Genomic DNA, 14221 nt, shown 5'->3' on the forward strand with positions numbered 1-14221 from the left:
CATAGCCTTGACTAGATGGACCTTTGTTGGCAAAGTAATGTCTCTGCTTTTGAGTATGCTATCTAGGTTGGTCATAACTGTCCTTCCAAGGAGTAAGCGTCTTTTAATTTCATGGCTGCAGTCACCATCTGCAGTGATTTTGGAGCCCCAAAAAATAAAGTCTGACACTGTTTCCACTGTTTCCCCATCTATTTCCCTTGAGGTGATGGGACCAGATGTCATGATCTTCGTTTTCTGAATGTTGAGCTTTAAGCCAACTTTTTCCCTCTCCTCTTTCACTTTCATCAAGAGGCTTTTGAGTTCCTCTTCACTTTCTGCCATAAGGGTGGTGTCATCTGCATATCTGAGGTTATTGATATTTCTCCCGGCAATCTTAATTCCAGCTTGTGCTTCTTCCAGCCCAGCGTTTCTCATGATTTACTCTGCATAGAAGTTAAGTAAGCGGGGTGACAATATACAGCCTCGACGTACTCCTTTTCCTATTTGGAACCAGTCTGTTGTTCCATGTCCAGTTTTAACTGTTGCTTCCTGACCTGCATACAGATTTCTCAAGAGGCAGGTCAGGTGGTCTGGTATTCCCATCTCTTTCAGAATTTTCCACAGTTTATTGTGATCCACACAGTCAAAGGCTTTGACATAGTCAATAAAGCAGAAATAGATGTTCTTCTGGAACTCTCTTGCTTTTTCCATGATCCAGCGGATGTTGGCAATAGGGGAGCATGAATTGATTCACTGTGTGTCTGAATTTTGTTGTGAAAAATATTTGACTTAAATCATAACATGTGCCTCTGCCACCTGGCCAAGTCATATCAGATTCTTTTAATGTTAACTTCTTCATCCACAGAATAGGGATGATAATGTCTATGTCATCTTTTGTTATAAGGTTAATATGGAATGTGCAGTTATATTTTCTTTAATGGGATTCTGCTATACTTACAAAACTCAATCTTCAAAAAGTCTTGTATTCACTAGACTCTGCCTCAGATTCTATGAGAAGGCCATAGTAAGAATGAAAAGTTTGTGATACTAAATATAGTTATGTAATGTACCATAACCTCTCAGTTCAGTTCAGTCTCTCAGTCGTGTCCGACTCTGCAACCCTATGAACCGCAGCACGCCAGGCCTCCCTGTCCATCGCCAACTCCCGGAGTCCACCCAAACCCATGTTCATTGAGTTGGTGATGCCATCCAACCATCTCATCCTCTGCCGTCCCCTTCTCCTCCTGCCCTCAATCTTTCCCAGCATCAAATGAGTCAGCTCTTTCAAATGAGTCAGCTCTTTGCATCAGGTGGTCAAAGTATTGGAGTTTCAGCTTCAACAACAGTCCTTCCATTAAACACCCAGGACTGATCTCCTTTAGGATGGACTGTTTGGATCTCCTTGCAGTCCAAGGGACTCTCTAGAGTCTTACCCAACACCAGAGTTCAAAAGCATCAATTCTTTGGCGCTCAGCTTTCTTTATAGTCCAACTCTCACGTCCATAACCTCTGGGTGCTCTTTTTAATTTATATATAAAAATATATAATGTGAGAGGATTGGGTTCTTTTTAAAGGACATTGGTTTAGGTTCTTTTAAATAAGGTTTAATTATCTTTTTGTGCAGTTAAACAGAAAGATTACTTTTTTAGGATAAGTGAATTTTAAACAGACAATGATTAAGTATTTTTGCTTCTTAAAAAATGAAACTGTCTGAGGGGTCATTTATGTATAGAACTGGTAGGATTACTTGATCACTTTTTAAGTAAGACTATGAGGAAGAAGACTCACTACCTCATTACTTACCTTAATTTTTGTAGCATGTGTTACAGTTATATCTTCTCTAAGTTCTTATTATTTGTGAGCGTGGTTACTTTCATAAAATTTAGTAACTTAGAATTTTCTTTAAAACAGTGTAAGACGTTCATAATGATCAACGAATAGGCTTAATTTAGCTTATGGATTTGAAAATAAATATTATTTTCTTAAAAGAAAATGTGTAAAATTAAGAAAGATGTGGAGTTACTAATGAGTAAGACAGATGCTTATAAAAAGAGAATTTTCCTAACCAGCAGTTTGATTCAAAATTATTATTCTTTTGCTAGTCTTTTTGTTTTACTCTTTTGTTTGTTTGTTTCTATTGGTTGGTCAAGACACATCTCTTTGCTAATTTTGCCATAACCTCTGGGTGCTCTTTTTACTTTATCTCCCATCTTATTTTTCTTATATATACTTTCATCACCTTTCTGACACTGTTTTCTATACTGTATTTCTATTTGATAATTTACATAATGAACTTTTTCGTAGACAAGTGTTCAAGAACCATGACTGCTGTCTTCCTCACTCTGGTGCCTAAGCTTACTGCTTCCCTTGACGTAAAAGCATTGCTGTGTCCCCTTGTGCAACTTCTTTGTCTGTTCCTTTTTGTCTTTTTGTACATGAGTTATGAATACTTATTACTTAACTCCTTTTGTCACCAAGTTCAGACTTTGTTTTCAGGTGACTGTCCTGACTTTGCTCTCTTGATTTTTTTTTAAAAATTGTGCACTCAAGAAATTTAATGCAGCTTTTGTAACTAATCTGTTTGCTTGTGCGTCATGTTTCAACTTTCTTAGAAAATGTTTTTTTAAATGTGCGTTTTTAAAGGCCAGAGGCTCTGCCTGTCCTCTACTATTTCTGTATTGTCCCCTTCTAGCACACTGCATATAAAAAGTGAGTATAATAAGTGTTCACAAATGACTCTGACTTATCAGGCGTTTATAGTGGCTTCTTACCCTGGCTGTCTGTCTTATAGAATTGAGTCAGAATTCTGATCCATGCCTCATGTGTAAATAAATATCTTAAAAATACTCAATATTAATTCTAAAAACTCCACTTTGACTAGGCTTTGACATTTGATTAGGCTGACTGACCCAGATCTTTGATTGACTGTGTATTTTGTACTTGATAGTATTGAGTAAAATAACAAAATATAAGGTAGATAAGTGATGTTTTTTAGATCATTGTTTTACACACCTAGAAAGAAATTTGAATAAGTCTTAAACTTGTGCATCTTGAGAATGGTGTTCATCAAGAAGAGAAAAAATGAGGGATCAGTACAATTAAGAAGACTAGAGCAGTAAATGGTATTGTTATGCTAAAGCTCTTACCAGCTATGAAATTGCAAAGCCAAAAATCAGAATTGCCATACTGTTATTTAAAATAATTTTTAATAGCAGAGGGATAGATTTAATTTTTAACTCAAATGGGATATTATAAATATGTTACATACACTAAAGAATCTAGGTAGTAGATTTTAGTGTTTTCATTTTGTGTCAAAATTTTGTTGGTAAACCTTAAATTAATATTAGTAGAGCTTAGTGAAGTGGACCAGTAATAAGACCATAAGTTAGTATATAACAATTTAATTCTTCTTGTTTAAAATATTTTCACTGTTTTTATATTATACTATTGAGTAAAATGTTTAGTAGAGAATGATATTGCTCTAAAGATTGTTTGAATAATTGGAACAATTAAAAATATTAGGAAAGGAAAAAAATTGTTAAATTGATATTTCAGAACTTGACTGAAAAGTTACAGAAGAAAGAACTGGACTATACTCAGTTAGAAGAGAAACATAATGAAGAATGTATGAGTAAAAAGAGTATACAAGCAAGCCTTCATCAAAAAGACCTGGATTGTCAACAGCTTCAGTCAAGGTTATCTGCATCTGAAACCTCACTGCAGAGAATACAGGCAGAACTAGGTGAAAAGGGAGAAGCTACTCAGAAGCTCAAAGAAGAATTATCAGAAGTGGAGACCAAGTACCAGCATCTTAAGGCAGAGTTTAAACAGCTACAACAACAGAGAGAAGAAAAGGATCAGCATGGGTTACAACTGCAAAGTGAAATCAATCAAGTAAGAGCTCTTACTTTTATTTACTGTACTTCCTCCTATGGTTTCTTTTTGTGTTTGATAGTTATTTGATCATAATATAGTTCACTTAAAAATTGTCATTTAAAAAATTATCTCAATTTTTACATCCTGTTGTATTGAGTCAGATCTCATTTCAGTTTCCCCTAAAATGATAGTATCTATCATATAGTATTGTTATGCATTGTTTATTGGCTAATACAAACAAATTGCTTAAGATGTTACCTGTCACATAGTAGGTACTCAGCAGGTATGTTATTATAATAATTCATATTGTTGATCTTAAAATTAAAAATTAAAAAATTTTAGTCTTTTTTTTCTTGTTACTAATTTTCAAAATATACTCACTGTTAAACCAATAATATAAAAATTAGATATTTTAAAAGAAAGCAAATTAGTTCTAACAACTATTCTTTTATTAACTATTTTTTATAGAAATAATGTCTATCAGATGAAGTTTAATGGAAGTTTTGACTTTGCTATTAACTTAATTTATGAATTTTGTATTCTAATTATTTCTTATAGGTAGCTGTAAAAATTAGTAGGCAAATGGAAATTTGGAGAAGGAAATGGCAACCCACTCCAGTATTCTTGTCTGGAGAATCCCAGAGACGGGGGAGCCTGATGGGCTGCTGTCTATGGCGTCGCACAGAGTCGGACATGACTGAAGTGACTTAGCCGTAGCAAAGTCCTCAGCTACTTTTTTGAAAATTTTCAACTATTTTTACTTAAAAGGCAGTGATATTTACTTCTGTGGCATTAATCTTGTCTTCTTAGCCTGAGATACTCTTCCTGTTTCTCTTCTCTTTGATAAATACTACTTCACGTGTCATGTTTTCAGAAATCTTTTTCTACATATTGCCACTTCTCACCACCACCCCACTGCAGAGATGGCTTAAGCATCTGTATATCTTGATTACTTTACTTGTCATAGTCTAGCATATTATCATAACAGGTATCTTCACTGGACTCTAAACTCTTTGGGTGCAAAGACCATGTTTTATTTATTTTTTATCCCAGCTACCTGACATATTGCTTATCTGCAGATGTTTAATGAGTAAGTAAGTGAATGAATAAATGCAGGCATTCATAATAGAAGGAAACATAGGCTTGGCGATATCAATGAATAAATTAAATATGAGTTAGATATTTGCCTTTCAGTTCAAATATACAGATTGGGCATTTATGGTTTCTAAAAGATACGATACCTTGTTTATTAGAAGATACAAAGACAGAAGAGGAAATAGGACCTACCTTAAATGATTTTGTAAATCTCATTGAGGTATAAGGCAAGTACTGTCCTATTGCAGTGAATGTGAAAATTAAAATGGTTCCATGTACAATGGGAATTAGGAAGAGTTCTTCTCCTGCTTTCTTTCCCCTATAGTACTTCATATTGTATAGTTATTTAGCTGTTAATATGATCAAGAAAAGCTTGTTGTGAGAAAGAGGTGGTGCTTGAAATTGTGAATATTGGATAGGTTTTGACAAGTAGCAGTTTAAAGGCAGGAGGGTCTTCCAGGAAGAAAAATAAACTATAGGTGTGTGTGCTCAGCTGCTCCATTTGTGCCCGACTCTGGGAGACCCCATGGACCATAGCCCGCCAGGCTCTCTGTCCATGGGATTCTCCAGGCAAGAATACTGGAGTGGGTTGCCCTGTCCTCCTCCAGGGGATCTTTTCCACCCAGGGATTGAACCCACATCTCTTAAATCTCCTGCATTGGCAGGCAAGTTCTTTACCACTGGCACCACCTGGGAAGCCCCAGACTAGAGGCAGGGGTGTATTATAAGAACCAGTGACAGACAGACGTTTGCTCTGAGGATATGGTATATGTAATAGTAGTGGACTGTTTTGAGGACTGTATTATGTAGAGTCTTGAATAGCAGGCTGAGGAATTTGAGTTTCATTTGGTTGTCAGTGAATGGAGGGGGCAACAGGAATTTTTGTATTCATAACCATTTGGTTGAGTCACATTTCTGTACAAAATAAAGAGGTCATGCTGAAGACCTTGAAGTGATACCATTTATCTTCCCTTCAGTATGCTGTCTGGATTCTGCCTTCAAAGTGAAAGTGAAAGTTGCTCAGTCATGTCCAATTCTTTGTGACCCCATGGACTATACAATCCATGGAATTCTCCAGGGCAGAATACTGGAGTGGGTAGTCATTCCCTTCTTAAGGGGATCTTCCTAACCCAGGGATCGAACTCAGGTCTCCCTCATTGCAGGTGGATTCTTTACCATCTGAGCCACCAGGGAAGTCCTTGCCTTCAAAAGGAAGAAGTGAAAGTGAAGTTGCTCTGTCATGCCCAACTCTTTGCGACCCCATGGACAGTCCCTGCACCAACCTCCATCCATGGGATTTTCTAGGCAAGAGTACTGGAGTGGGTTGCCATTTCCTTCTCCAGGGAATCTTTCTGACCCAGGGATCGAACCCAGGTCTCCCTCATTGTAGACAGGTGCTTTACCATCTGAGTCACCAGGGAAGTTCAAAGCCTGACTCAAATCTGTCTACTTCTCTTCATCTATACTGCTACTACCCTAATCTCAGCTGCTGCCATTGTTCACCTGGTCTACTGTATTAGCCTTTTTATAAGTTTCTTTCTTCCAGAGGACCTTCTTTGTCTATTCTCCATACAGAAAAAGTGAAAACTGGAAGTGAGTTGCTCAGTCATGTCCAACTGTTCGTGACCCTATGGACTATACAGTCCATGGAATTCTCCAGGCCAGAATACTAGAGTTCCTTTCTCCAGCAGATCTTCCTGACTCAGGAATCTAACTGGGGTCTCCTGCATTTCAGGTGGATTCTTTACCAGCTGAGCTACCAGGGAAGCCCATAGTCCATTCTCCACCCAGGAGCCAGAGACATTGTTTTAAAGTATGAAGGGTGTAACTTTATTTCTTTTAACCACCTCGAGTGGTTTTGGTTAGATTTTGAATCCAGATGTCTTCTTGGTCCTGTAAGCATATGAGTATAGTATGGTCCACGTTATGTCTTCAGGCTCATCTTCTACCAAGTGAAGCCATGCTGGTCTCCTTTTAGTTCCTCAAGCACACCAGCACTTCAACAGAGAGCTTTCCTGCCTTAGGTCCTTTGCCCATGTTTTTTTCTTAGAGTGTTCTTTATTTCAGCTTTTCACAAGACTTGCTTAAGCATTATTTCTTCAGTAAAGCCTTTCTGGACCTTTCTAAAAGGTTTCTCAGGTAGTGCAGTGGTAAAGAAGCCACCTGCCAATGTAGGAGATGCAGAAAATGCAGGTTCAATTCTTGGATTGGGAACGTCCCATAGAGAAGGCAATGGCAACCCTCCCCAGTATTCTTTCTTGGGAAATCCCATGGAGAGAGGAGCCTGGCAGACCGCAGTCCATGGGGTCGCGAAGAGTCAGACTGAGCGTGCATGCATACAGGACCTCTCTATTTAAATCAATTGTTTTCCATTTAGGGCTTCCCTGGTGGCTCAGAGGTTTTCCATTTATTCTGGACCCTTTATTTCAGCAAGCTGCTTCTTAATAATACTTTTTATTGTGTAGTTTTTTTTATTGTATAGCTTTTTGTTTACTTGCATATCATATACCATTCCCTTTGTACAGTAAGCTCCTTAATTTGAGAAATTTGTTTTATTCTATACTCCATCTATCTCTATACTTAGAGTTTTTAGTAAATATTTTTTGGAAGAATAGGAATGAACCTCACTTTAAGCCTTCTTTCACTGTCCTTAAAAGAGTGTAGGGATGAACTGGCTCTGTTTTGCTCTTCTCTGCATCCGCAGCTCCCCTTTCAGTGCTGACAAAAATAGATAGCTGGCAGTTGTCAACAAAGGACTTACAAACAAAGAACCCCATATTCTTTATATTTGTATCTTGAGCACTTTTAAAATAGCCAATAGTGCAGATAATGTTACATAATTAAAAGATTGGACATAATAAGTTCACTTTTTTAATATAAAAAAATTTGTATACAATTTTTAAAGGTTCCTTTTCATTAACAGTTACTGAGAAATACCCTAAGCCTGTGTGACACCCAGCAGTTTGTGTCTCCCACTTTCCCACCCATATATCAAACTTCACCTTTAATCGAATATGCCATCTCAAATAGCATAGTGGTTTATGAGTGTGGGTTTAAGAACCGGCTCTCTGAGTTCTAGTTCTGTGGTCTACAAACTGTGTGAGCTTGGGCAAGTTATTTATTGTACCTTAGTTTGCTCATCTGTCAAATAAGAATAAGAATTAGAATTGTCTTCACAGGATTATTATAAGGATTAAGTTAGTTAATATTTGTGAACCTTTTAGAATAAGGCCTGGCACTTGACAAACTTTACAAGCATAATGAGTAAAGAATTATGTATATGAGTTTACATTACTGAATTTCTTAGAGAACATATACATAAAATGTAACTTTAGGATAGACCATTCTATTAATGATTCCAACATGTATTATTTTTACTCTAAACTTATTCTTCTTTTCTGTAACATATTCACTCTAAAATGATATAGGCATTATTGGTTAAGGGATTTGGGCCTGCTTCCGCTTTTGTGCAGCTTTGATTTGTGACTCATTTCTTTATTAAAGATCAGGGATCTATCAGAGATTGTAAAGCAATGAATGACAGTTAATTATAATATACAGTATCTCTTTTTTTTTTTACCACTTTAGTAAATCTTCACTTGAGAGCAACAGTTATCTTTGATTTGGCGCTTCACTCTGCACATCAAAATCACCTGGGGAAATTTAAGAAATTATCAGAGCCTCACCCTTGGCTCAGTTAAGTGATAATCTCTGGCATAGGCCCGGGTATTGGTTTTCCCTGTTATTGTACTGTGTAGTTGAGATTGAAAACCGCTGATTTTTAAAGTGTTGCTTTTTGGCAAATGACTCCTAAACTTTCCTGAAACTCAATATTCTCTAATTCTTTTGTTGGGAAACATAGATTTCTGGGCTTTAGCTCAAATGTACCAAAGCTAAATTTTAGGGGAGAAGTCTTATTATCTCTGTGTTAATAATGACATGGAAAATTCTTACCCAGCAAGTTAGAAACTTAACGTAGGGGAGAGATCACACGTAAGAGATCACTTAAGGGGGTTGGATCTACTTATTGCAGTGAGAAGGAGAGGGTTTGGGTAGTTATTACAGTGTTAATTCACTGCATTTTAAGAAGAGGCAGAGGAAAAAGAAAATGTCAGCCTAAGGATATAAATGACTGTTACTGATTCCTGTTTTATAACTAAAAGAGGAATGGAATGTATGTTTTACTGTAGAAATTCACTTCAGTTTTCTCTTTTTTTGGCATCCCTGGGTGGACCTGAAACTTTAGTTTTCTTTATTGAGTACAGAATATGTTTTGACAGCCACATGTTGTTTCATAGCATAGGAAAATAGTGGGTGTCCACTTTTCTGATAGAACTTTATTTTTTCTTTGCCAGGTATGAATTTTTTATGGAGAAATATGAAAGTATAAAGCATATAAATGTATATTTGACATAAAGGCTATAGATTCTTAATATTTTCAGATATAACATGAATAGGTTTGATTGGAAACAATTGTATAGAATGCTTGTTATTAATCTTCAGCTTTGCTGAGGCACATGCTGAAATTTGACTTGATGGGTTATGAAATTGGGGTGTACTCTTACAGTGTAAGCCTTGCCAAATGTCTTGCTTTCTTATCTTCATGCTACTCTTTCTTGTCCTGCACTCCTAGCATTTGTGCGGTAATTCTTCTAAAATTAATACAAACCTTTTTTTTTTTTTTAAACTGGACCTACCCCACCAACCAATCCCACAAGAGAAACCAGCTGTTCTTTCTGGTAAAATTAGAGAAAATAAGGAATTCCAGAAAGTGACAGCTCTTATCCCCCAGACAAGTTTCTTCTTTAGTTTTAGCTAGGTGGCAATTTTAAAGTTAATGAAATCACCTAATATTTTAATAAATGTTCATTCCTCTGTTTTATTTAGAGATTGTGTGCCAGTTTGAGGACTTGAGAATACCGTGTGCTCTATTCAGTACCCAAATGTAAGAAGTCGATTATGGTGGTTCATGACTATGGAAAAGCAACAAGAATCATGTTGGATTTTTAAAATACTAGTGGAATAGGTCTGAGTGTGTCTTAAGTGTCTTAATTTTAAGGTTTGTTTGAAGCTCCTTAAGTGATTGCAAGAGTTATCTTTAAATAAGAGCCTTAGGTTCACTGTGTGTGTGTATATGGTTTTAAAAGTGTAAAAACCTGAAACTTGTGATATGATTATAGTTTTATGTGAGTCATCATAATTTATGTGATTAGGTTCCTCTAAAGTATCATGAAAATTAATATATTTCTATTGGTGGAAAAATAAAACATAGTTTGGAAAGTAGGTGGTAATAATAATGATGATCAATGTGTTTATACATATATATGTACTCTTTTTCCTTTTCTGAAGTTACATAGCAAACTTCTGGAGACAGAGCGCCAACTAGGAGAAGCTCATGGAAGGCTGAAGGAACAGAGACAGCTTTCAAGTGAAAAGTTGATGGATAAAGAACAACAAGTGGCTGATCTACAACTCAAACTTTCTCGTTTAGAGGAAGAGGTAAGCTCACATTTCAGATGAGTTTGTTAGTACCTTTATTGATAGATTTGAAGTGAGTGAATTCGCTCAGTCCTGTCTGACTTTTTGCGATCCCATGGACTGTAGTCTACCAGGCTTCTCTGTCTGTGGGATTTTCCAGGCAAGAGTACTGGAGTGGGCTGCCACTCCAGGGGATCTTCCTGACCCAGGGATCGAACCCAGGTCTCCTGCTTTGCAGGCAGATGCTTTACCCTCTGAGCCACCAGGGATCTTAAATGTTGTTTTGTTTAATCTGTTTATGGTCATGAGCTTTAATTGAAATTTTTTTAAGTTTGATAAAGTTAAAACATCTCCAGTGAAAACATCCTATTATTAACTACATTAAGTCATTTTTGTTTTGATTGTATTCCCTAAAGTTTTCAACAAAAATGTACAAAGAAGGCTACTCTTCAGCTTCAGGCAGGTTAAATCCTTGGGGTGACCCTGTCAGCCTGCTCAAGAGGAGTCTTTCTACCCAGGAAAGACCGTTTCCTAATGAAACTGAAAAATGAACAGCTGCTGATAGCATTATTGACACATAGTTGGTGCATATAAACTGAGTTTGTACTTAAGGATTTTCTCCTTTAAAAATTAAGAGGGATGGTATGGGGAGGGAGGTGGGAGCCGGGGTTCAGGATGGGGAACACGTGTACACCCATGGCGGATGCATGTTGATGTATGGCAAAACCAAAACAATATTGTAAAGTAAAAAAAATAATAATAAAAAAAATTAAGCATAAGATTGAATGCTATCCTAATTTTAATCTGTGGTTGCCAAAAATGGTAACTATTATTTGGTTCAAGTAAAAGGTATCATTAAACTGTGTCTTTTATTAGAATTGAACAAACACTGAGAGTTAAAATCTATAGCTGCAGCACAAGATTTTCTTCTAGACCCAAATATTAATGTGTAGATTTTGCTGTTGTTTCCCAATAAGTGACAGTTATGATTATGAAAAAATGTAAAACAGATACTGATACTGTTATTTAGATTATTGTTACAAAAATTTGTATATAATTCCTTGATCATATTAGCATATGAAAATAATAATAAACTAAATGCCAACCTGGAGAAGGAATTTTATTCTTTTCAGGATGAGAATCTATTCTTAAGGAACAATTTCTTAAATTTTGAAGTTAAAATTCTATAATGAGATACTGCTTTTAAAGTTATAATTTAATTTTCTATTCAGACTTGAGAATTGTGAGATTTGAAGTAATACCAGATGTTTATATGATAGCATTATGCCCTTAAATTGTTAATTGACAGTCTACATTTTTTTTTTAAAGTTGAAGGAAAAAGTAACCAATTCCACAGAATTGCAGCATCAGTTAGATAAAACAAAGCAACAGCATCAAGAACAACAAGCTCTTCAACAAAGCACTACAGCAAAACTTCGAGAAGCTCAGGTAAACAGTGTTTGACTTTTTAGCCTTTTAAACAAAGATGAGCCACGTCATTATTCTTTTGTTGTGGTGAAGCTGGATAATGCAAAGCACTTGATTATATAGAGTTTTGATGATTTTTAGTATCTGGATAATTGGATAATTCTTTTCCTTTGATTGCTATGTTGAAAAATTTTTCTAAATATAAGAAATTTACTATAAATATATTATTAAAATTCATATAAAAATTAAAATTTATTAAATTTCTTTTTAAAAATAAATTGATACTAAGTTTAAGATATTTAGATTATTTATACATAATACATTATTTATTAAAAATGACTTCTCTGAAAAAATTAAAAAATGACAAATTTCTTAGTTTACTTAACTCAGTAAAATATAACATTCTGTATTTCCTGTGATGGAACTTACTGTTTATTGGCCATGTCTTTCCCTGTTTCAGCACTGTCATATGAACATTAGAATTGTAATTATAGGAATGTAAGTGATTGAGTTAAATTTGTACAGATTCTATAGTATACCTCAAAATATTAAAAGAAGTTAAATTTTTGTGTTGATATGGGGAGAGGAAGATGGTACCCAAGTGTTTGAAATGGATTTGACATTGATTTGTTCTGTAGTCTTCATTAATTCCTTGAACATTATGGAGCACTGTGTGTCAGGCACTGTGGTAAGCACTAAAATCAGAGTGCTGAGTCAGACACAGTGCCGCTTTCTGGGAAATGGCAATCTAATGATATGCTAGCTAATGCTGGAGCTGAAAGCAGGCAGGAGGTAATATGCCTGTCTTTCTTGTCTGTCTTTGGATAGTGGCAAGGAGTCAGGTGGATAGAGACCCAAATATTATATTCATTTATTTGTTCTTTCATTCATTCAGTCAACAAATATATATTCATGTCTCCTCTTAGCCATGGAAGTGATTTTGTGCATATGGCGGCAGAGAAAACAGACAAAAATGTCTGTTCTTGTGGAGCTTAGTCAGGAAGACAAACAGTAACCAAGGTAAATAGGCAAAATATATAGTGTGTTAGATGTGGTATGGAGATAAGGGTAAGTGGTATGGAAAAAAGGGATGTGGAGTAGGAAATATCTGGGGAGCTGGAGGTGGACTGCATGGTTAGATAGGGTTGCTAGGGAAGGCTTCTCTGAAAGATGAAAGATCTAAAGGAAGGGAGGGTGTGAGCCATGTGGATATCTGAGAGAAGAGTGTCAATACTTTAAAAGGCCCTGAGGAGGAGCAGGTCTTAGGAACATCAAGAAGCCAGTGAGTAGAGTGGTGTGAGTGATGAGAGAGAGAAAGGGGGCACAGTCATAGAGATCACAAAGGATCAGAACATGTCGAGTTCATTAGTAATTTTAAGGATTTTATTATGAGTGAGATGAGAAATCATTGGGGGGTTCTGAGCAGTGGAATAGCATGATGATACTTATAATTTCACAGGATTACTTTGACTACTGTATTGAGAGTAGATGATAGGGACACATGAGTGGAACAAATAAATGAGCTAAGAGACTACTTTAAAAATTAAGAAATGGTGTGGCTTGGAACAGAGTGTAAATAGTGTAAGTAGTGAAAATTAGTCAGATTCTAGATATACTTTTAAAGGTAAGGCTGACAGATTTACTGATAGATTGATATGGGGCACTGACAGAAACCAAAGATGATTCTAGGGATTTTGGCTTGACTGATTGGCAGGAGGGAGGTCAAACAAGATGAAGACTGGGAATCCTTTGAATTTGGCAACATGAGGTCATTGGTGACACTGATAAAGAGGAATTTGTAAAGAGAAGGAATGAAATTCAAATGTGAATTACATAAAGACTGGGCAGAAACTGGAGTGGAACTTCATCTAGGAAATGTTTCTTCCTTAAAAACCAGAGATACTTGAATATGTTTATTCAGTTCAGTTCAGTCGCTCAGTCATGTCTGACTCACAAAGAGTCAGAATCGCAGCACGCCAGGCTTCCCTGTCCATCACCAACTCCTGGAGTTCACTCAGACTCGTGTCCATCGAGTCAGTGATGCCATCCAGCCATCTCATCCTCTGTCGTCCCCTTTTCCTCCTGCCCCCAATCCCTCCCAGCATCAGAGTCTTTTCCAACAAGTCCACTCTTCGCATGAGGTGGCCAAAGTACTGGAGTTTCAGCTTTAGCTTCATTCCTTCCAAAGAACACCCAGGCTGATCTCCTTCAGAATGGACTGGTTAGATCTCCTTGCAGTCCAAGGGACTCTCAAGAGTCTTCTCCAACACCACAGTTCAAAAGCATCAATTCTTTGGTGCTCAGCTTTCTTCACAGTCCAACTCTCACATCCATACCTGACCACAGGAAAAACCATAGCCTTGAC

The 14221-nt window shown here is 36.5% G+C and overlaps 1 protein-coding gene across 2 annotated transcripts in view; it reads left to right on the forward strand.

The window, feature by feature from the left end:
• EEA1 (early endosome antigen 1) overlaps positions 1-14221 on the forward strand; it is a 128136-nt gene that overhangs the window by 71702 nt on the left and 42213 nt on the right. For both annotated transcript variants that reach the window (XM_010839708.1, XM_010839709.1), the window contains 3 exons: positions 3535-3873; positions 10300-10449; positions 11758-11877. In XM_010839708.1, coding sequence (XP_010838010.1) covers positions 3535-3873; positions 10300-10449; positions 11758-11877 — 609 coding nt within the window. The remainder of the gene's footprint in view (positions 1-3534; positions 3874-10299; positions 10450-11757; positions 11878-14221) is intronic.

This window comes from Bison bison, unplaced genomic scaffold (assembly GCF_000754665.1).
Source record: "Bison bison bison isolate TAMUID 2011002044 unplaced genomic scaffold, Bison_UMD1.0 scf7180017864133, whole genome shotgun sequence".
NCBI classification, from domain to species: domain Eukaryota; kingdom Metazoa; phylum Chordata; class Mammalia; order Artiodactyla; family Bovidae; genus Bison; species Bison bison.